The sequence below is a fragment of the Nesoenas mayeri genome (genome assembly GCF_963082525.1).
Source record: "Nesoenas mayeri genome assembly, chromosome: Z".
Lineage (NCBI taxonomy): Eukaryota > Metazoa > Chordata > Aves > Columbiformes > Columbidae > Nesoenas > Nesoenas mayeri.
In genome coordinates, this window is record NC_137542.1 from 58,381,735 (window position 1) to 58,406,102 (window position 24,368).

General features: G+C 39.5%; 1 protein-coding gene across 5 annotated transcripts in view; it reads right to left on the reverse strand.

Annotated features, from left to right (window-relative positions):
• The window catches only part of RAI14 (retinoic acid induced 14), an 89,061-nt gene that overhangs the window by 45,072 nt on the left and 19,621 nt on the right, over positions 1-24,368 (reverse strand). Inside the window, exon 1 of one of the 5 annotated variants that reach the window (XM_080362220.1) lies at positions 20,397-20,503. The exons of the other annotated variants lie outside the window; for them this stretch is intronic. Within the exon in view, the coding sequence (XP_080218346.1) occupies positions 20,397-20,438 (42 nt within the window). The 5' untranslated portion in view covers positions 20,439-20,503. Of the gene's footprint in view, positions 1-20,396; positions 20,504-24,368 lie in introns of those variants that run through there. 5 annotated transcript variants of the gene reach the window in all.

Consider the following 24,368-nt stretch of genomic DNA (forward strand, 5'->3'; position numbering starts at 1 on the left):
GACCAGCTACTGCCCATTGTTTATCACCTCACACAGCACCAATACAGCAACTGAAGATTTATCTTTACTTTCAGATAGCAAAGGATGTAGCAGTAACCACACCACATGCAATCATTCAGTCTTAATAAGACAGAAGAAAGTAAAGCCAAGAATAAATTGTGTGTATTTGTATAAATGAAACAATGTTTATCTTAACAGAGGAAAAAAACCACAAGGGACTTCTTAAAAATAGAAAAGTCAAATCAATCCTGTTTGAAGTGACCATATTTCATTGTTCTGCCTTTTCTCATACTTCTTAAGACCTGGGCTACAATGAACTCAGGTTATGTTCTTGTCATCTTGAAATTATCCAAGGACCACCAAGAATCCTCAGGTTTTCCTTATACTTAAAAATAAAAATATATAAACAAGAAACTGATCATCAGCATGAGATTCTTGGAACAGATTGCTTTCTAACAAAGTTTTAAGACTGAAGAACTACTGAGTCAGCAGATTTTAGCTGCATATCAAGGACAAATTGCAACTCAAAGTCTTTCAAGTTTTCACAATTGCTGCTGCACAATTGTTTCATGGTCAGTTACGAAAAGAGAAATAATGAGATTTTAAGTGAAGCTGTTTGGACAATCTAATCTCACCTTTTATCTGGTAAGTATATTTCAGTGGTAAGCAGGCTGTAAGATATAGGGACAACGCCAACTATGCAAGCGAAGTTTGTTTATATCGCTATTCTGTTGACTTTCTTGCATTCCTTAATACTATGTCAGACACAATCGTCTGTGAGACTGAAGTAGATAACTTGACAGAGCCCCACCATCATAATATTCTCCACAAGCATCAGAAAACATAGATGGTTGTTTTTAAAACCACTTCGCATTATTTTTAATCATATAATCACATTATTTTAATACCTGCTAGAACACCATTGTAGGAAGCAATACAACTTCAAAATTCATAACAAAATATATACTAAAATCTCAAAACCATTCACAGTAGAAAAACAGTCTATTTATAGTTGAATTTGTCATTCCTGTAAAGGGCATATCCACTGTTACTGGGTTATAGCCTTCTATTCTGAAACCCATGACAAAGCCAAACAAAACACAGCGCATACATAGAGACAAATCTCTATTCCAAGAAATTATTTTGTTTGGAGTCTTCTAGGGCTCAACTCAATCTCCAAAAGTACTTCATGACTACAAAATCAGGCAAAAAACTTTCACTATCTGTCTGATCTTCATGAGGCCACTGATAGATGTTTGTGTCATGGATTAACCTCTGGAACTAATATTTGTCAGAGTCCAAAATCAAATATTAAAGTAACAAGCTAAGCTTAGCTGCTTTTACCTCCATGGGGGCAATGAAGGATAACCCAAGAATCATAGGAAAGTTATACTGAAGATATATTGCCAGTCAGACTCAAGAAACTGGGGAAGCAAGCAATTGTTGTGCAGGAAAATAAAATCCACTTCGGCAGCTAGAGAAGAGCATGTGAGATTTCGCCACCACATCTTCCCACATAGTTTATTCTCCACACTACACGCACTGTGAATCAGATGAGTCTTTCATGTGTCAGACTTTCTATATGTGGAACATGAACTGCCCACATATGGCAGGCCTTGTAAGTAAAAGGAAAGAAAGAGCAAGCAGGTGATCCACCCTGGTTTCTCCCCTCAGGCCTCACCTGCAGGAGGAGCTCTGTTTGTCTAAAGGGATGAACAGCCCTCAAGCAGAATATATGTTCAGCAGGCTTGGAAGGCTCACCTTTCATCTGATGGGGCCACAGCTGGCACACCATCTTCCAGGCAGCCTGTGGAAATTTAGTTTTGATGCAGTTTAAGTCTTGCCTGTTTGAACAGTGACTGAGCTATCTGCTGCCTAGTGCAACCAGCCCAGCTCAGTATTAACAGACCAGTCTACCCATAAATAACCCTCCCATTCTCATCTGAATATTCTTATCCATGTGTGATTTACTAGAGCACTAAGGGCTATTGCTACAGTGCTCTTGCTAATTTGGATACCCTGCACCTCACCAGACGTGTTAGGATTATTCACTCAAGATGACAGAAGTCGCAAACAGACATCTTTAATTTAAAAAAAAACCCTTGGCTCCCATTAATTACTTCTAGGCTAGATTACATTTGCATGTCACCATCATCAAGATATTCTTATCAGAGAAAAGTGAAGCCATCGGTTTGTCTGTTGTAGTCCTGATACCCCTGTGCAAGGAATACTGCTGCTGTTACATTGAGAAAACCTACTTTAGGTTGCCTAGCTTATATTTGGATTTTTTCACAAGGACCACACACATTTGCTATAATGAGAGAGCTCAGCAGCTCAAAACCTAGAGATTTTCACCTTCCCAGTACGAAGCAAATTAGAAATCTACAATAAAAAGATACACAAAGCATAAAATCCTAAAGGGCAGTACAGTGTTCAGTCTCTTTGGAGACAGAGCGCACAATCTCATGCAAAATCAGTAGGCCCGCTGTGCCTAGTAGGCCCCATCATAAAAAAAATCCCTGTTACAGCCACAATCTCTTTGCCAGGGTCCATGGAGGGGCTGACATGACAGAGAAATGCCAGTAACAACAAAAATCTTATAAAACACTTCCCTCAAGGCACCCTACCTCTTTGATGCTTACAAGTAGAGCGACCTGAGAAATATTCCTAGATATAATAGTCACACTCCTCATCCCGTTCTGTTTCCTACCTACATTACAAAGACTGAGACTGCACACCAGAGCTATGCTGGATTCTGAGGAGTGCATCTAATGCAACAACTATGAATGAATAACTGCTGAATTTAGACTGTTCCCAGGAGCAAATGGCCAGTCAGCAGTGAGGTAATTCTTATCCTTTTTGAAGCACGCTTTTCAATAATTTATGAGAAAGGGTGGAGTGAGAGAGGGAGAGCAAGGATTTGTAACAGGTTTTAAGTCTTCAAGGAAGAAGAGATAACACCTAAGAGCTTTATGAGTCGTGACAAAAATGTAAAGAATGGGGGTTAGTTGGGGTTTTTTTTGGTTTCTTTTAAGAATCCACACCACATATTTTTGGGCTTCCCTTCCATCCCATGAGACAGGAAACTCAAAATAACGTACAAGAATCTTTTTCTGGCATACTGTAACAGCATCTCCAATAGATTCAGTTAATAGCTGCAAAGTATTATATAAATAATTAACTGAAAATGGGATAGTTTACGTTGCCAGAGACAGCAGAAAGTTTCCAAATTCTACGGGTTAAAAAAGCCAATAAATTTAAGAGTCTTTTGAAGATGCTAGTATAATCCTTGCAAAACTGAAGAGAACAGATGACTCAACCATATGGCCAAGTTCCACTAAAATTCTGTCTTGTAATCATAAAATATGATGTAATGTAGTTTGGTCCCAGGAGAAGGAAAGGCGTTAGACATATATGACATGTACAAGCATTCCCTGGATCCATCTGGCTAGCTATTTTAAAAAGGTATTACACAAATAAGCAGGGATTTTTAGAAGTCTCCAAGATAAATAATCTTAAGCCTTCTCTTGGAAAAGAAATGGGTATTGGTCTTAAAATCTTACATTAATGCATCAACCATTATTGTTACAAACACTGCTCAGCTAAATAGGTGTAATAAACTACTCAATAGTTACACCTTTCTGCACCTATGCAGCTTTAAAGAAGTTTATCTTTATAAACTCTGAAAGCAATCTGTGGTTTATTACTACTTCACACTTAATTAACATGAAAACTGCAGAAAAAGAGAGTTTAAAGGACTATTTACAAAACAAAAGAAGCTCCACTTTAAAAACCATCTAGCAAAGAGAAAATAATACGTATAAATTAAGAATATAGACAGACTGGCAAATAATATTTTTTGTGTATGTAATGGTTGAATGAAAAAAAAAAAACAAACTGCTGAGAAGGAAGTCGGAACCATCATCTGTGATAGGAAAAATAATTTCCATTAATTACCCAAATATGCACAACAGAAGCCATAAATACCTCAGTTATTAAAATATTTCACATAATCACTTGGAATTAATGGTAACCTCTCAGTACATTATTATCACTCTGGCCTTCACTATATTCAAGGAGCTGTTTAAGACGGTGTGCACTAACACCTAAACTAAGCATGTAACATCTAACAGTCTATAAAAAACCCTCCACTTTTCATTGTATGTAGTTGAACACCACCCACAATTCAAGTCAGCCTACCAGAAAAATAGACTGATTTCAGCAGAAATGTAAGGAAAAATGACAAGCAGCAAGAGTTTCATTTCTCACATTAAAAAACAAAACAAAACAAAACAAAAACCCAAACTAGCAAGAGAAAATTACCAGGGACTGACTGAGATATAATTATTCTAAAGCCTTTCTAAAATCCTCATGTTATAATTCCCTCACACACAATAATACCTTGCTCTGCAAAAGACACATGGCCCTGGCAGCCACCAAACCCAGCATACACTGGGTATCTTTTTCCATAAGAGTGTGCACACTTAAATATATCAACACAAAAGTTAAAAAAAGCAGCAGAAACCAAGAAATCAAGTGACTACACAAGTAAGCCAGGAAAGGCATCTGGATTTCCTCACTCTCAGTCTAACCCTTAACAAATCAAAGTGTTAGGAATCATCAGGTAAGGCATAAAGGAGGAAACAGAATCACTATGGACTGTACACCAACTCTATACCCAAGCTGTTCACCAATGTGTAGTATAGGTCTCTTTCTCTAAAATGGCATTAGAGATGGAAAGTTTCAGAAGTGCAGAGATGATCCAATGAAGAACAAATAGGCTATGGTGGCTTCAGCCCCCAAAGAGTTAATGGGCAAAATTACACAACAGAAAACAAAAATATGGGGAAGGTTGATGGGGATCATCAACTGTTCAGTGTATTTTCCAGCACAGTGAAGGACCATCACATGGAAGTGGAACCAGGTCAAAAACAAGCAAAAGAACATCAGTGGTAGACTTGTGATGTTGTGTTCTTAGCAGAAATCTGTTCAGCCCCACTGGTTTTTGCACCAAAGCTCCTGCCTGTTCCCTCTCCTGATCTGCAGAACAAAAGTCAATAATATACTGGTGTCTGTGCAGCCTGATTGGCACCAGAAACACTGCCCTAAAGAAGCAGCTAACCACACATGATGACACTGCTTTTCTTCAGCAATGAGACAGAAAGTAGAAAGAAAAATATGGCCCCACATTTGGGCTTCACCTTACCAACAAGCATATTCCTAAGAAAGCAATGCCTGTGCTCAAGCTACTTGTATGATATAGGTCCCTAGTGATCTCTCAGCTCCTTCTCAAGTATCTAAATATAATTAAGAAAAGCAAAGCAGTAATGCTGAATTCAGCAGTCCAGCTCTGTATCACCAGTCCAACATTTTTTAGATGACTGCAGAACAAAAGTGGTTTAAAGCCACCAAATTTGGCCATGCTGCCAATCACTCAGGCAGAAGGCTGGAATGCTTTTGATTGCGTGGTCTCATACTCTAACCATCAATTCCTATAATCTTCTGGCAAGAGCTTTTAATGATAATTTGAGTCAAAGGTTCAAGTCTAAACTGTGAAAAGGCTACAGCCACACTTTAAATCGGTATTTGAATAAAAATCTAAGGGTGGATAAAACAGTCATTCTGACAGAGGCTGAGAACACATCTTTACTAGGAAAGGGTACAACTTCAGTAATCTATCATCTCTTACAACAAGTATATTTTATGCCATGAACATCCTACTGTAGAAATATTGAAGTATTTGTTGAACCAGCTATTTTTAAAGTTAAACATTGTTTATGCACCTAAATATGGTTTTGAAAAGGAAGCTCTCAAGAACTTTGCCTGCATGTTAGCAGAAAAAAAAAAAATTAAACTGTTGAAGTAATCATTACTACATAACAGTTTTGGTTTATCCTTCAAAAACTTCACTGCACTCAAAAAAGAAAAAAAAAAAAAAGGAGAAATTGTATTTTGAAAACTCCGAATAGTATTTCTCAACAGTCCTGTAATTACTTCTGATAAATCAAACTTTAAACATTTTGGCCTGGTATGCTGTTTGAATGGAAAGAGACTGACAAAGCTAAGACAGTGAAAACAACCTCCTGTTACTTTTCCACTAAAGGTTACAGTGAAAATACTGCTATTCACAAAATATGGGAATTGTATTACTGTAGTGACTACAGAAATTACAGTGAAGTGTGAACAGACAAGTCCTCCATAATCTCATCAGAGAACATTGCTATCTGCTTGAGAAAAAAAAAAAAAAAGCCAACACACAATGTGCTCTCAGCATCTCCAAAGAACTCTACAAGGCTGAACAATTATGCACTAGAAAGTGTTTCCTTACGAATGAGGAAAGTTTTGGCACACAATCTGCGACATCACTATAAATTAAACCTCTGTGCTGCAGCTGTCCAAGGCTTTGTACTCAGTCCCTGACACAACACATTGCCTCAGGCTGCTTGCTGAATGCCTGCCCAGGCACTGAACTGGTTTTACTATGCTTCCCTTAGTAAAACTGGGCTGTTACACTCACTACAAGATGGCCATCTCCAGTTCCACTTTCTTTTAGCGTAACTGCTGAACTTTAAAACAAAGAATCAACATCAGTTTTGGATGAGGAGAAGGAGAATTCCACCATTTCAGTTCAGTTTTGTTTCAGGGGTTTGTTTGGTGTTTGTTGTTCATTTTTGCTTGTTAGTTTGTGGTATTTTGTTTGTTTGTGGTTTTCGTTGTTGTTTGGTTTTAGTTTTTTCATGAAGGCAACACACATTTTGGCAAATGAAGAAAAGTATGAGAATATTACAATATTTTCAAATAAATTAGAAGTTTTAGATTAAAATTGAGCTTCATGGGTAGCTAGCCACTTCCTCAGCTTTGTTTTATTTTAGAGTGCGTCATTCTTTTACTTCTCTCCCTATGCAAAAAGTTTTCCAAACATTTAATGTCAAACAGGAAAACTGAGGTGGAAAGTGGATGACAGCCAGTCTAACTGAGCTTTATCAACACACTCCATACATCCTGACACACTATACAAGCTCTGAATTAGTGCAAGGACTAGAACCAGTCATGCCACTGCTATTTTAAGAGATGTCATATTTTGCAAACAGAAATGATAGAATTTCAGTATAAAGTTCAAAATAACTTACTGTGTTGTTTATGATGCATATGTTGCTTGCATGGGACAGCAGCACACAATACAAAGGCAATAAAAAAACATCCATGCAAGTCAGTAGGCCTGGAAAAATCAGGTGTTGTAGTGTAACATTTTAATTATTTTAAGCCATCAAAAATGGTTATGTTTAAGAACTATTTAGTCTGACAAAACATAGCATGTAAGACTTCATGTTTCATTACGTATTTTTCCAGCTGCACATGTACCACCCAACAGAGCACATCAATACTGGTTTTATTTGGCTAAAGGAGAAATCACCGGGGAGATGAGCACAAAAAGATTTATTCTCAACCTCAGAAGTTAAGCATGCTTCAATAGGTTGCAGTGGGTTGACCTTGGCTGGATGCCAGGTGCCCACCAAGCTGCTCTATCACTCCCCACCTCATCTGAACAGAGGAGAGAACGTGTAACAAAAAGCTCTTGGGTTGAGATAAGGACAGGGACATCACTCAACAACTACCCTCACAGGCAAAACAGACTTGACTCAGGTATATTAGTTTAATTTATTGCCACTCAGATCAGAGTAGAATAATGAGAACTAAAAACAAATCTTAAAATACCTTTCCACACCCCTTCCTCTTCCTAAGTTCAACTTCACTCCTGATTTCTCTACCTCCTCCCCTGAAGCAGTGCCAGGGGAGGGGAATGGGGGTTCTGGTCAATTCATCACGTCTCTGCCGCTCCTTCCTCCTCACTCTCTTCCTCTGATCCAGCACAGGGTCCCTGCCACAGCAGACAGTCCTCCGTGAACTTCTGTAATATGGGTTCTTCACGAACTGCTCCAGCATGAGTCTTTCCATGGAGTGCAGCCCTTCAGGCACAGACTGCTCCAGCTCGGGTCCTCCAAGGGGTCACAAGTCCTGCCAGCAAAACTACTCCAGCCTGGGCTCCTCTCCATGGGGCCACAGGTCCTGCCAGGAGCTTCTCCAGCGTGGGCTTCCCACAGGGTCACAGCTCCTTGGCCATCCCCCTGCTCTGGTGTGGGCTTCCCATGGGGTCACAGCTCCTTTGGCCATCCCCCTGCTCTGGTGTGGGGTCCTTCCTGAGCTGCAGGTGGATTTGCCTCCACCACAGACCTCCCTGGGCTACAGGGGGACAACCAGCCTCACCACCACAGGCTGCAGGGGAATCTCTGCTCCGGTACCTGGAGGAACCCCACGTCCTCCTTCCTCACTGACCTTTCTGTCTATGGGGTTGTTTGTCTCGCATATTCTCACTCCTCTCCTCCAGCTGCAATTGCACAGGTTTTTTTCCCCCGCTTCTTACCTGTGTTACCCCAGAGGCACTACCATAATCACTGATGAGCTCAACCTTGGCCAGTGGTGGATCCATCTTGTAGCCATCTGGCATGGGCTCTATCAGACACAGGGGAAGTTTCTAGCAGCTTCGCACAGAAGCCACCCCCCTGCTACCAAAACCTTGCCATGCAAACCCAATACAAACATGGTCTCTTCTGACCTTGGAAGCCTGGGACTGAAATCTGAACCATTTCAGAGAGATGACAGAGCTTATCTCACCTGAGTGTTCTCTAAATTAGACAGTGGTCCATAAGCAGAGAGCTCGTTACTGTGTCTAACAAAAATTATGCATTTCTTGCTACTGCACCAAGGCAGCCACTACCAGCACTTATTTTAGACAGAGTTATTGAGTTATGCCAGGAAAAGTCTGGTTACCTTGGAGACCATTTCCAGACAGCTCTGGCAGAACTCAGATTTATTTTACCAAAATGTACCTCAGTTGATACAGTCAGTCAGTTTCTATGTGCTTGAGCAGAACATAAGGACACAGAAGAAAACAACCATAAAAATAGTACTTAAACTACCCTCCCAGCATAGTTAGAATTTCAACATAGAGGAGAAAATAATTCTGTCCAGATCCTAGTATATATGGTAGTATTAACACTACAGTGCAATAGGAGCTTGTTGCACAAAAAGGCACTTTTTTGTTTGTTTGCTTTTGTTAGGGACTGTACAAATTTTCAGTATCTATCATACTGAAAACATTCATCTAAGTAGGTTTTCTCTGGACCAAATGTAGAAAATGTACCCAATTACTTCATTAGTTCAATACCGTCTCTGGGACAGAGAAAGCTGGTATTTAAGGACACACGGTTGAACAAATACTCATTTATTTTTTAAAAAATAACACAGCAGACTCATCTTGAAATTGCTCCTTCTAAACTGAGCCTGAAATCATCTGGATCTGGGAAATACACTATGGAGCCCTGCAATGAACACAGTCACATGACAACTAGAAAGGGCTACGGAAAAAGGAGTTCAACACATCTATGATGATGCACAGTGTTCAAGAATACTTTTGTTCTGTTTCTGAAGACAGCACAAAAGGGCAGTTCTTGCACCAAGAGCTGAAAAAAAAAAAAAAAAAAAAAAAGGCAAAGAATCCATTGAAAGAGTACAATTATATCTGATTTGCATGGTTAAAGCATTCCAGTTTCCTTAACTGCTTATGTGGGAGGATGGAGCTTTTTATCATGGCGACATGATACAATCAGCTAGACTTAACTGTCTTATCTCTGTTTACCTGCATTCCAAACAGCTAGGTCAGCCACACATTTCAAATAGGTAAAAAGATTAACTTTTCCAAAACATTCACTGCACAGTCACTCTATGAAACCAAGTGACAGGGAAAATTTATAACCACTCAATTAAAAAGAAAAAGAACACATTTCCACATATGTGTTTTGAAACTGCTGCAGGGAGACTGAGCACAAATTTCACCTAGCGTTAAGATACATACACCCCTGTACATCTCAGGGAGGATCAATAAGCCAGAGTAACAAGGTCAACAGAAGCCATAGGCTCATCAGGACAAGAAAAGCATCATTTGTCAAGAATTTATTGCATTGATTTTACAATTTCCTTCTATTTCAGCATTTCTGCTGAACAGACAGAAACACTGATCCAAATTTAAGTTTCTGCCTTTTATACTGGATCTGTGCAGCTCACCTACTCACAAATCAAAACACATGAGATACTTACTTTTTTTTTTTTTCTTTTAAGTAAAGTAATCTTTATCATCAAATTCTGTCAAAAGTGAATTCTTGCATCTATTGGGCTCTAGGGAAAGAGCTCCACTGCCTCACTTCAATTATGTACACAGTACTATCAAACCAGACTTCTAGATCATGTCAGAGGTGTGATCCTTATTATGTTAGGATACATAACACACTTCTGTCTCATACAACTGCCAGAGAATGTACAAGAAGTGACACATGCCATCTCTACTGCTCTAATGACACATAGCACTATTCCAGTAACATGTAAATCAAGCTGGATATGCTTTTGCAAAAAAAAAAAAAAAAAAGAAAAAAAGAAGGATGCTCCTCTTCCTCAGGAAAGTCAAGTAGAGGTTTCTAGTACTCTAGAATAGTCAGTCCATCACCACAATTTAAGGTCTCTAGCTAGTTGCATCCAACTTCCCCCTCGAACTCTCCACTGTGAGGTTTTTTTCAGAATTACAGCACAATTTGTACCTTTAGTACTATCACAGCTACCTCTTAGGATGCTCACACCCTGAGGTACAGAAACCTGCAACCAGAAGGCACCTGAAAAAACTTTGTATCCCATTAGGCAAGGGGTTCAGCTTCTGCTTGGGACCGACTCAGAAAATAGTCAGCAACGGATAGAGCAGGAGCTGAAATTAACCAGCTCAACAACACACATACAACATGCTTTACAAGCCAGGAGGAATTTCAGTATTTTCAATGGAGAGCACTGATAGCAGAAGGCTCTTCTTCTTCTAAACCAAAATGCCAAGGCTAAGACTTATCTTTGTCTATTACCCATAATTACAGACCTATTTTTAGCCCTCAAAATTATATGTTTCCCTCATCTAAATACTGTGAAGTTGAACACAAACATAAGGTGGTTTTTAATTCGTGATCTACATTTCAAAATCTCAAACAGACATCAAGTTTTTCTCAAGATAAAAAATGTTTTAAATTCTTTCTGGTTTTAATTTCTTCTAGTGAGAATGCTCTGAAGAACAGAGGGCTGGGAAAGGAGCATATTTCTGTCCATATTTTCTGAGTTAGTCTCCTCCCAACCCCCGAACTTTCACCCCCTTGCAGAAGTTCATGTCTGTTGGAAATTAAAATGTCTGCATTGCAGGATGGACCATTATAATTCAACACATGTTGCTTTGGTGGAGAAAAAGCATGTTTTTGAAACAGCTCTGTTACGGGTCAGGAATGTAAAGCAGAGTTCATATTTCAGATGAAAATAGGAACCAGGGCTTTTTATTGCAAACCCAACTCAGCTTTCCAGTAATGAAGGCAGTAAAGTCTTGGTAGTGTCCTGCATCAGGAATTTAAGTATACTAACGAAGAGGTCACTGAGTGCTTATGTTTTACAAACAGCAGCATTGTAAAGTCCTGTTTTTACCACTGAATGCAAGTTTTCAACATATGCTTCAGAATATACTTTCCTGCTCTAGCCTTTGCACTGCCATGGATGACTCAATGGGCAATCACATGCTCTCTATCATTCCAGAGAGCGTCCCAGGCTCACAGAACAACTGCACTATTGAAACACCACAAGCAGAAACAGTACAGCTCAAATGAGATGGTATCACAATTATGTACTCTATTCCTCAAAGCTATGCGGACTGTGGTTTGATGCATTTTGCTACAAGTCCCAACATCTCCCCACAGAATACTGCAAAATCTCTTTGCACCTAGTCCCACAATTGTTTTGGTTCATCTACCCTAAACAACCCCTTTTTGCACTTTGATTCATGTGTATGCTTAAGAGAGAAAGAATATGAAAGTCACTACATCTGTACAATACCAATGTAAATACCCTGTAGTGAAGCATCTTGCTTGCTGGTCTTCTCAGAAGATGGATGGGTAGCCAAGGGATGAGAAGGAAGCTAATTCTCACAGAAAGAGCATCTCCCAAACTCTTCAACAGAATTTGTGTTGCAGAATTTGTCCATCACTCACTTGTGCTTGTCTAAGATGCTGGAATCTGTCTGATAGACTTATTAATAGAGTAGCACATCTTGATTGTTCACTAGGTTACAGCATCTTGTTCAGGTAACAGGCTCATGGAAAAAGCTCCTGAGGAACCCAAAAAGAATGCTATACAGTATCTCCCATACAGACAGCCACGTTTTGCCTGTAAGCTATCTAATCTCTGCCTGGTTTTAGGGAAAGTCTCCAGAGACAAGGCACATCAATGTATTTCTCCTCTAAAACCTTTGCTGCTCTGACAGGTTGGAGGAGGCAGCAACCCAGACAGGGTAGACATCAGGCAAACAGTATTCCTGAAAGCCACCCACTGATGCATTTGTGAGACACTTGCATTTTCAGATGTAAGTCAATAAGCTCCGTCTCTGAAGGGTGAAGCATGAAAATTTACATCATACAACGAAGCAGGTTTATGATAATGACAAAACACACTAACTCTTTCATTTCTTGTGTGCATCAACAGTGTAGAAGGAGACAGAAATAGGATGCAAGGCATACCATTTAAGTTCTCAAAGCAATTGAGGATGTCTTTCAATCAAAATGATTCTACGACTCTATATGACTGTACCCTTTGGGCAGAGGTTACACCCATCAAAATAACATGCACAATGGCAGGTAGAAATAAGATACTATTGCAATGTGGCAAAAGCTCGAGATCTATTTACTTTGCAAGAAACTGTGCAGTTAGGTGCATGTGAGAGTTCAAATTACCCTAACATTTCAGGGCCCCTGTCATGGTTCAAAATGCCATTGCACAAAGCACTAGAGAAAACAATCTACCTTTGATTATTCTCAAATGGCAAGTGTAGCCAGATGTTGCAAAAATAGTCTCCAGAACAGCCATGTTAAGTAGCTTTACTAAACAAATCCAATGTGACACTGCTTGCAGAGTTCCATCTATTTTACAGAGTGGAATCGGATCTCCTAATAAGTTTATTTGGCATAGACAGAAACCACATCCATATTCTTGAATATAAATTGTCGGCTTTAAAAACTGGTCCCAGCTGGTAGCCTTCTGTTAGCACTGCTGGTATTTGTGACCAAGTGTCAGAGAAACCTTTCGTCCTTGGAAAGGCTAGTTTTAGCAAACTCAGTAATACAGGTTTGAGGATCCTGTTCTTGTTGGAGTTATTTCTTTGGAAAAAACTTTTAATTTGGTGTCAATTCCTCCTTCTGCCAGGAGATTTATGCAATCATTCTATACCAGTACGCCTACTCCAAGATTAGGGAAAACTAGAAAGAAGTCTCCAAGATAAATAAGCTCATGCAAGTTTCATGAAAAACAGTCATTATGTCAACAAGAATAACACGGTACCTCCACTAAAGGCTACAGCATGAGCTTAGCTGTTTTGTTTGATCTGTCAGATGCCAAACAGCTAACTGCACTACCTGCTTTAGCAGTTTGGAACAGCCCCAGCAGACACTGCTTGACCCCCAGCCTGCACATGGAGACATGGAAGAGAGCTGGCTTTACGGGTATGTCAGAGAAAGAGCAGAAAGGGCAGATGTGGAAGGCCAGGTACTGTGATGAAGTGGAGAAGGAATATAGAACAACCATGCAGAGAGGACAGGCTTCACTAGTTCTGCTGCTCACAAAGGACCTTGGAAAATCTAAGAAATCTAAGACTAATTCTGCCCAGCCTCCAGAAACATTGCAAAATGCTCATATGATGTTTCTTAAAAAGGTCACTTTATTTTCTTGAAACTTTTGCAGAATATGTAGTCATCTTTACAACATAAGTCAGGTAGACTTTCTAATAAGAAAGGAGGTTTAAATTGGGGGATCCAGGAGGAAGGTAAGGGAGATCTCAAAAGGAACCTATTTTGGACTTACCTAACAGCAGCAACTTCACCTCATTATGTTGCATATAAAATTCAGTTGATTAACTCCCTTAAAAACACTCTCTCTATTGAGTCACTGAAGACAGAGAACTGCATGAACACTACAGAGTTAACCACATTGCTTTCCACTACTGGAAATAAGATTCTCTCCCTGTCATTCTCATCAGCTGAAATTATGTTCTCCCCAGCAACTGCGGTGCATGGCAGCTCTGGCAAGCTTACATATGAAAAGACTCAGACAGTTAAGCATTAAGTAAGAAAACACACATTAACGTCAATTGCTGATTTTCTCCACTGCTAGGCTTTCTTGTAACAAAGAACATAGTAATTAACTTTGCTCATGAAATGTTATGTTCTAAAGTTGGGTCTAATTAGATGCAATATAATTCTTGCCAGAAACAGATAATACGTGTCTTTCATCAACTTGGGTGACTGGAATTTATTAATGTTCAGCAAGTCTGCATAGCACAAATTATGTTTACCTGCTTCTCCACAAACAAGCACAGTGTCTCTTTCAGGTATGATCAACTGTATTTGGTATCTAATAAGACAGAAATGTGGCTTTCATTTTAGAATGAAACTTTATAATAGGAGAATGCTCCAAACTGCAAGGCCAAGAAGAGGGAATAAAAATAACAGCACTAAGCATAGCAAGATCATGGGCTAGTAATAGCTGTCTGTGATACAGATACATAATAAGCTTGCGGGAAAGAGCAAAGGGTTATGGAAAGAGGGAAGAAGGCACAGCTTCGCAATGATGCTTTTCATTATAGCAGTAACAACAAGTAAGATGTATTGGTAAGCATAATGCCTCAAGGGCAGCATGAAAAAGCCACATGAAGAAATGCCAAAAACATCCTCAAAGCTGTAGTAGGACAATGGAGGCCCAGGCTAATGGTAACTCTCTACCAAGTTAGTGTCTTCTGAAGTTAGTTTAGCTTGAAATACTTCAGAACTCCACCCTCTATCAGCTAAGGAGAAAACAAGGAACAGAACATGGATGATGATTCATGGCAGTGCAAGCTCCTATTTTTCTATTTCAAATAAAACTTATGCTTCATGTCAATAGCCATATTTTCCTTTCCTTTAGTTTTTCTGTTTGTTTTGCTTCCAACCAAGAACTTTTCTCCAGGGCTCTGCAGTGGTAGACAATCTCAAATCTTCCAACCGTTTTCCCACAGAGACTGAAGTGACCTCTCCAACTCTGCAGGAGGCAAGCAGTGCTAAAGACCCAGCTAAGGCATCAAGCAGACTCTGCCAGAGTAGTCTCAAAGTAGAAATAAAAATGGTAGGCTGTCTTCTCTTTTGATATCTTTTCCTACCAAAACAGCCCAGGAACAAACAGAAAACTGAACAGGGGAAGGAGAATCGTAACACCAGAAGTTCTATAATTTTACCTCTCCCCATACATCCCAAAGTTGCAACAAATCACACACTTGATAATGACTAATTGCATGGAAAACTGATTAAGGCTAGAATTACCAGTGTCAGAAAGACTGCAGAAGACCCTCTAATTTCATTACAAGGTCTTGCCCACATGCTTAATAATTTATAGCATTCAACAATCAAGGTTTTGATATCATATAGCGGGCAGTCAGTTCTACTTGTATGTTCTTAACATATTACATACCTTCCATCCAACCATTCACTGTTAATTATTGTTATAGGTGCTAGATTACATAACCAGAACTCCTAGACCTCTTTAATAACTATTGTTGTGAAAGTATTTCTGACTTTTGTAAACATTGTTATAAGGGATCATCTAAGCCATGCAGTCAAAGCTGCTGGACTCTGGAGAGCCAAATAATTGTGTTCAAAAGCTACAGGAGTTACAGCTGTGTCTTCTGAATAAGACAGGAGCCAAACATTACTAAGTCTAAACTCCAGAATGTGTACCAACACTACTAGTCAGCTTATCTAGTTTGTCATACTTTGGACTTCTCAGGTTGATATCCAAGTTTCAAAGAGCATAGGATAATGTCTAACGTGACTATTTAAGGATATTTTAAGATAAGCAGTAGGTTAGTTTTGGAACTTCCACTTATGTGTATGTGTTTGAAATGACTCACAAAGAGACAAGACTACAAAAAATTCACATCACACATACTCTGTAAGCAATTCAGTACATTTCTGGTTTAGCCTTGCCTGTTCAGTGTGGCAGCAGTCTGGCAAACATAGCAAGTATTTGCAAGATTTGCCCCATTAACCAGCCAATAGGTGCAACTATCACATACATCACTAGTAACAGCCACGTTAGGTATGGAAAAATTTATGAGAAGCCAGGTATTTAAATAGATAACATTCATTATACCTGTTTAAAGCCTCAGAAAGAGGTAACTTGCTCTATGAAGTAACCTTCCCCACAGAGGAAGGGACTTGCCTCACCAACGAATACCAGGAAGTCCAAGATCATATTGTGTACAGGTCACTGCACCTTCAGGAAGCAAGTGATTCTCCCTCCAGCTCTTCTGATTACCTATTTTCAGCTTCTCTTTTCTACATGGAGATATTCCTTCATGTTTCTTAACTGGATATTCAAGGTGACAAGCAAAACCAGCAAGGAGATATAAACACAATTATAAATATTTCAGTGAGTGTACTGTACAGAAACACTTCAAAGCAATTTGGAGTTGGGTTTTTTGTCCATTTTTATTTGTTTTTAATAGTTTGTAAGAGCATGGATTTGGCAATATTTAAGTTTTTCTGAACTTACTTCCTTTGGCAGCTGAAGACTTGAATAAAAAAAAAAAATGCTCCTTTGAAAAAAAGAAAACTTAGCTAGAAAAAGAAAAATTATAATTCATTGAATAAAGAAAAGAAATGAGGATTGTACTGCATAAATTCAAATTGCAAATTCCTTGAAACAGTGATTATAATTGGAAACAGAGATGAATATTCTTGTAACATTAAACTATCACCATTTCTAGTATTAACTACGTAGCATGCTCACCACTTCTAATAGATCGAAAATGTGTACAGCAACATCTCAGTTTCTCCACACCTGGTCTGTATATAGTTGTATTTAAAATCCAGTCAGTTTTCTTTTTTAAATTACAGGCAAAGGCACTTGGATGATGTAACTTAAGAACACACTGAAACATTCCCCTGTTCTCAAACCAGAAATGCTCACAGCAGCTGAAGCATGCAGTGCGAAATTAAGCTGGTTAAAAGAAGACAAGGGAAATGGTTAGGGAATAGGGGCTTCTTGGCATTCCTCTAAACCATTTCCTGTTCACCCTTGAGGAGTGTAATATAGCCCTAAGAAAATACATCTGATCTCACTCTTTTCAGCTGCATTAAAAAAAGTTTAAATGCAATTTAAATATCAGACTGCATATTCATGAGCTGAAAAAGAAAAAAAAGTGATACATATTATTGCCTTTGTTTTCCACTAAGACAAGCTGGTTTATTTTTTTTTCTTTTTCTTTTTTTTTTTTTCCTTTTCTCTCCCCCCAACTCCGCTCCCTTAAAAATTTAGTGAGAGCTTTGATTTTCCCTGGGAGACGAGGTCAACAGACTAGGGCACTTCCTGTCTGCAGCAATGCTGTGTGCTTATGCAGACATGAGTCTTCTGACAAACAACTGATTTATTTCAAAGAAGGGGTCATTACAATCATGGCATATAGCGAGATCACATTCTTTCCTACTTGTTTTGCTTAATCACTATGGATTACTCAAACATACTTAAAAAGATGATGTATTTCAGCTGTGTGTGAAAACTGACAATTCAGCCAAAATCCCACACACACGCTGAACACTGAGGAGAAGGAGGCATGTTCTAGGTCAGACTGTCATGCATTGAAGAAAACTGGGAGTAATCCTACTGAAAACAATTGAGCTATTAAAATGTAAACATTGTAGTCCTTCAAGGTACTGAGCACCTTGTCACCAGGTATATAGGCCTCTATTTTTCAGAAAAGATCATTAAAGGAGACTACCATCAGGGCTGCTTATAGCTTCCGTATTTAAAAACATGCCTCTGAATCCTACTGATGGAAACATTCATGCAAACCTCACACAGTCCTATTCCAGGCATTTGGGACAAACTCGAGTGCCCTGCAAGGAGGGTCAGAACTCCCGCAGTGTCCAAGAGCAGCACCTCAGCTAAGTACCCACAGATTGTAAACAGCAGGAAACTCAAGAGACAGAAAATTACAACAACTGCCAGCAGACATACCAAGGTCAGAACAGTCTGAGGAGTCCCCAGCTATGTAGAGCTGAGGAAGAATTTAAGCTGGGCATGGTGGAATTTGGTTGCCTGTCCTTAGGAGAATTTAAACAGCCTCCATGTATCCATAGTATTTGAGCGCTGCAGAATTACTTTTCTATCCACCACAATTACCCCATATAAATATTATTACACACCTCTCCCTTATTTTAAAGATGTGAAAGTCAACAACAAACCCTTGCACAAGATTACAGAAACTTGCGTTGAAAGATGGAGGAGTCAAGCCCTTCTTCCAGTCTTTATCTTCTCCTTCCTTTACTGCACTAGCTTAGCAGTTCTCATGATGTTCAACTAGGAGCTCAAGTCAGTTCTGATGGCAACATTTACAGTACCCATTCCCCTCCCTCTAAATGGGACTGTATTAAATTTGTTTACAGCCACCTTCAGTGCATGTACAAGCTACTTAAAAATGGTTAATTTGTTCTTCTTATGTCAAAGAATATAATCTCTTATTTGTGTTTGCTGTATGTGCAGAGAGTTAAAACAATCTTACATTCAGAAAACTGATGCTACTAAGCATTATATAGGTAATTCACAGATGAATGAAAAAAAACAAAACCAAAAACAAAACAGTAAAGCTATTAGTGTTAGGAACAGAAACATAAATCTAAGGAAATTAAAATGCTGCCTTGAACAGTCATTAAACATATGAAAATTATCCAGGAGATGGGAGAGGGGAATGAGTGCAAGAATTGCTATTGCAGAAGAACAGGAAGAAATCTGTCATTAAGTAATATTTTTATATAATTTCTAGATAGCAGAGTTTTTTCTTGTTAGCTTATGGACAGACACAACCTGGCATTGCAGGAAACAGGCGATTTGCTTTTCAAGAATAAATTATAAAGTAACTTGACCTTAATCTAAAAGAATCAGGACACATTGGCAGTGGGGGGAAAGGCTGATTAAGTTGATTATAAATATAAATTCCAGGCATGGAAACACCCTTGTAGGGATTGGGAAAAATACACCATGGCAGAACAATTCCATTCTTACGCTACTAGAAGAAAAACACTAAAAAATGCCAAGTATGTTTCAGCTACTTGTTAATCTATTAAACTCACCTTCCTTGTTCCTGAAGAACACTTAGTGTTCTTCCATTTCATATCAGAAAATCTCAGTCTGGACTTTGTACCTTCCCTTCAACAACACTGCATAGCTACACAAAGTAGACACTATGTCTTTTACAGACTGAAACAGCAGCCACAGTTGCTTACTTGCCCAGAACTGTGCAATGAGTGGGCGAATGAAAAGAGCTTGGAAACAAGCTTTTGTAGCCAGAGGATAGTCCCATGTTCATCAGCAAGTCTAAATCAAAATTTAAAAAAAAATTATAAAGGAAGTTTGGTGTTCGCCACTGAATGTGTAATGACTGAGCAAGTATCCACATTAAAAAATGAGAAAAAAAAAAAGTAAGTTATCCCAAACTCCTAGTCAATATAACAGAAACTGATGGTCAGCCTTCAACAGGCTTGAAGAAACTTACCTGTCACCATTTTCCCACATACTGCTCACGTTTGCCATGTCCTATTTGCTATACCACAGTTTAGCAAGCAATACAAATATAAAACATTTTCTCAAGTGATCCCCTAAGGAAAACAACACTACTCACAAACATTTAAAAAATCCAGCCTTCATCTGACCTCAGGCATCTTACCATGATCTGAGTAAACGAAGATATCTGAAATGTCCTACAATAGGAAATCTTCAAGAATTTTTTGCTGTAACATTGAGTGGATGGTCCTCACTAAGATATGGATAACACAACCTTCCCCTTCAGAGCACAACATGCTAAATAATCAGCAGAGCAATTCAGCTGACATGAAACCTGGCTTGCAAACAGGGAACCTACACTACAAATAACAAAACCAAAACACCCTGAGCAACTTCAAGTTTACAAGCAAACAACATTAAGAAGTGGTATTCACTAGTGGAAAAAAATTGCTGCCCAACACAAAGCCTAGGGCAGTTTCTTGCCATACAGCCCTGTTTGCAACACCTATTCAAACATAATTACAAGGACGCACACCCACTGGTTTTTGTACTTATCACACTCTGACATATGATGGGAGACAGCGGTGAGACAAATCCAGCAAAAGCAGAGAGCAACACGCTGTTTCCACCAAAAGAAGTGGAACAGGGATATAATTGAGTAGGCAAAAAGAAACCTATAAGAATCTCACCCTTAAGTATGCTATTACTGTGCCAGTAAATCCAGTTAACATGCTCCAAGATAAATGGAACTTGCAGTTCTTCTTGAATGACTACATAAAGCATAAGCACATGATCTGATGTCCAGGTTCCCTTAGTTGCAGTCAGAAGAATTCAAGAAAAGTGTCCAGCTTCCTCCCTGATGAACACATAGAAATAACATGATCAACACAGCCCTCAACATCTTTTTCTCTAAACTGGAAAGGTATGGATTTGATGGACTATGTGGTGGATAAGGAATTGGCTGTCTGGTCACATCCAGACAGTAGTGGTCAATGGCTTAATGTCCAGATGGAGATCAGCAACAAGTGGTGTCCCACAGGAGTCTGTACTGGGACCAGTACTGTTTAATCTTTTCATCAACAACATAGACACTGGGATCAAGTGTACCCTCAGCAAGTCTGCAGATGACACCAAGCTGAGTGGTGCAACTGACACACCTGAGGGACAGGATGCCATCCAGAGGGACCTGGACAAGCTCGAGAAGTGGGTTCATGTGAACCTCATGAGGTTCAAAAAGGCCAAGTGCAAGGGCCTGCACCTGGATCAGGGCAACCCCCAGTATCAATGCAGGCTGGGGGATGAAGGGATTGAGAGCAGCCCTGTGGAGAAGGACTTTGGGTGCTAGTGGAAGAAAAGCTGGACATGAGCCAGCAATATGTACTTGCAGTCCAGAAGCCCAATTATATATTGGGCTGCATCAAAAGGAGCATGGTCAACAGATCAAGGGAGGTGATTCTGCCCCTCTTGCTCCACTCTGGGGAGATCCCACCTGGAATCCTGTGTCCAGCTCTGGAGGCCTCAGCACAGGAAAGACATGGACCTGTTGGAGAGGGGCCAGAGGAGCCACAGAAATGATCAGAGGGACAGAACAGCTCTGCTGTGAGGACAGGCTGAGAGAGTTGGGGTTTTAAACTAGAAGAAGGGCGATTCAAATGAGATATAAGGAAAAAATTTGTTTACAGTGAGGATGGTGAAACACTGGTCCAGGTTGCCCAGAGAGGTGGTAGATGCCCCAGCCCCGGAGACATTAAAGGCCAGGCTGAACGGGGCTCTGAGCAACCCAATCTAGTTGAAGATGTTCCTGCTCATTGCAGGGGGGTTGGACTAGAAGACCTTTAAAGGTCCCTTCAACCCACACCATTCTAAGACTCTATGCTATTACAAAGGCCTTTAAGAATCAACCTCCAAATCAAGTACATATATACAGATTAAACAGCTTCCATACCTGTAAATCACAAATCACTGGCATCTACCAAATCCCCTCATCTCCCATGAAAAAGGCTGTATACGGATTAATAATTTCAAATTTCATTGCATTACTACACAATGTCTTTTTTCATTTTGTGCATGCTGAAAAGAAGGAATGAAGGCAAAACAACTGAGACATGAATCTGACAATGCACTAGCTTCTCCTCAATGACCTATCACAGTTTTTTTAACAATTAATAAAGTGCTTGTGCATGATGCACAATGCAGCAAATCTGTCAGCAACTAGTTTGTACAATAAAATTACTCAGAAGTAGTGCACTGACTAGCACTCCACAAGCTCACACTGTTGCATACTTTCTGGAAGATCCGTAAGTTCATTCACATCTCAAGTGATGCATTTCATTTAGTCTTCCTATAAATCTATTAATTGTACATCTGAAATACACATCAAAAGTGTAAGGTCACTGAGGGGTTGCCATTGTTCCTACTGAGCAGAAAAACATCGTATCATAAAGCAATCACCCCTCAAAGCAAAAAAGGAGTAAAAAACCCAACAGCTACAACAAACAAACCACAACAAAAGCACAACACACTCTAGACCATAAGAAGCAGCCACTGTTGGATAACATGACAATCTGAGCTTCATCAATAGCCACACGTATTTCTATGCTAGATTCAGGGGAAATCAATGTCTCGCTGGAGGCCCTGCCTTACGCTTCCATGGAGTCAGAATTTTGGTTTTAGTTCTTGATTCAAAGCTCAGTCAAGCAAGCTGAAGTCTTTCTTCTGACTTCAAAGGGCACTGTTTCAGTCTCTGGATAAGCAGACAGGTTACCCAAGTTTACAAGATTCCTAAGAGGTTACCACCACACACAGCAAAGAAGGAAAGATGAAAGAAAAGAGGTGTGCACCTGTGAACAGAGCAGACTAGGTACATCAGACATATATAAATGCACTAGTAGCCACATTATTTGCAAAGTTATTAAAACACCTTTGCTTCTGTCACCATCAAGTCAATGCAAGTGTTCTGGACAGTTAACTTTATATGTAATCTGAGATACACACATGCAGCGTATCTGGGGAACAAGACCCCTCAGACAGCTGTAGAGTAGTAAAATTAGCTTGAGTTCCAGCTTAGGTTTTGCTAGTTGTATTATGTCAGTACGAAGTCCACATAACAAGTAAAACACAGGAAGAAATAGTACCTTTGTTAAGAATACATGTGAATACCAGCTGCAGGCCTCAGAGGTGAAGACATCCTGCAGCTATAGTTAAAAGACATTAAACCACGATGGCTTTCACCAGCACAAAGTTAACAGTATTTTTCAAAGCTTAAGGCTGCAGCTACTTCTAGATAGTTCAGGTCCAAAAGTAGGAAAAATAGCTCATAAATAGCTTTGCATACATCAGAATAACTACACAAGTTCAGGCAGCTATGCTACTCACATACGGCCAAGAACACCATAGCTTTTGTTGGGGCTAAGCCTTAAGGTTTTTCAGGCAGCTAAGGGCCTATAAAAAGATACCCATAATTTTTTAAGAGCACTTTGTATCTTTCAACAAGACTGCAAATTTCCTACATGATATATTTCAATAAATTAATCTTTATACAGAATCATAGAATGATGATATTTGGAAGATAGCCTAGTCTATCTTCCCTGCTCAAAGGTGGGTCAACTATAGCAGGTTGCTCAGAGCCTTGCCAGGCAGATTTTGACTATTTACAGAACCAAATTACAGCCAAGTATGAACGACTATAAATTATTAGCCTCGCATCAATTTCCAATAAAGTGATGCATTTAAAAGTCTGTAATATTTCAAAAGTTCATTAGAGTAAAATCATCTGTTAACAAAACTTGAGCAGTTCATAAAACACTAGTATCACTGAACTATAGCACACAGTCCTAACAGTAAGAGAAAAACTGTGGTATTATATAATAGCTTTCTCTCACTAGCAAAAAAATTCATTGGCTTTCAGTCTTCTACTCATCCCAGCTTTGTATTTTTCTCTACAGAGTTCTGCAGTTTCTAAACACTCCCTTAATCATCAGGCACAGACTGAAGCACAGGAGGTTCCATCTGAACACGAGAAAATTCTTTACCTTGAGGGTACCAGAGCACTGGAACAGGCTGGCCACGGAGGCTGTGGAGTCTCCTTCTCTGGAGACATTCAAAACCCACCTGGACGCATTAATGTGCAATCTAATCTGGATGAACCTGCTTTAGCAGGTGGGTGGGACTAGAGGATCTCCAGAGGTCCCTTCCAACCCCAGTCATTCTGTGATTGTAGCTAATACAAAGTGGTCAAGCCATCATCCATCAATCTCACCTTGCCCAGTAAACTTGTCTTCAACCAATAGAAAGCACCTCCTCACAGCTGTGTTGAAAAGAACTGAGCAATTCTCTTATACGACTACAATACAGACCTCTTCATCTTCGTTCCTCCTACCTACCTGCATCACACAGTGCTTCAGTAACTTGACCTTAAAAAAAGAAAAGGTGCCTTCAGCGAAGTGCTGAAAGTTCATCTGTCACTTTCTTCACTATGAGAGTGGTGAGACACTGTAACAAGTTGCCCAGAGAAGTTGTGGATGCCCCATGCCTGGAAAAGTTCAAGGCCAGGCTAGATGGGGTTTAAGCAACCTGATCTAGTGGAAGGTGTCCCTGCCAATAGCAGGGGGGTTGGAACTAGATGATCTTTAACATCTCTTTCTACCAAACCCATTCTATGA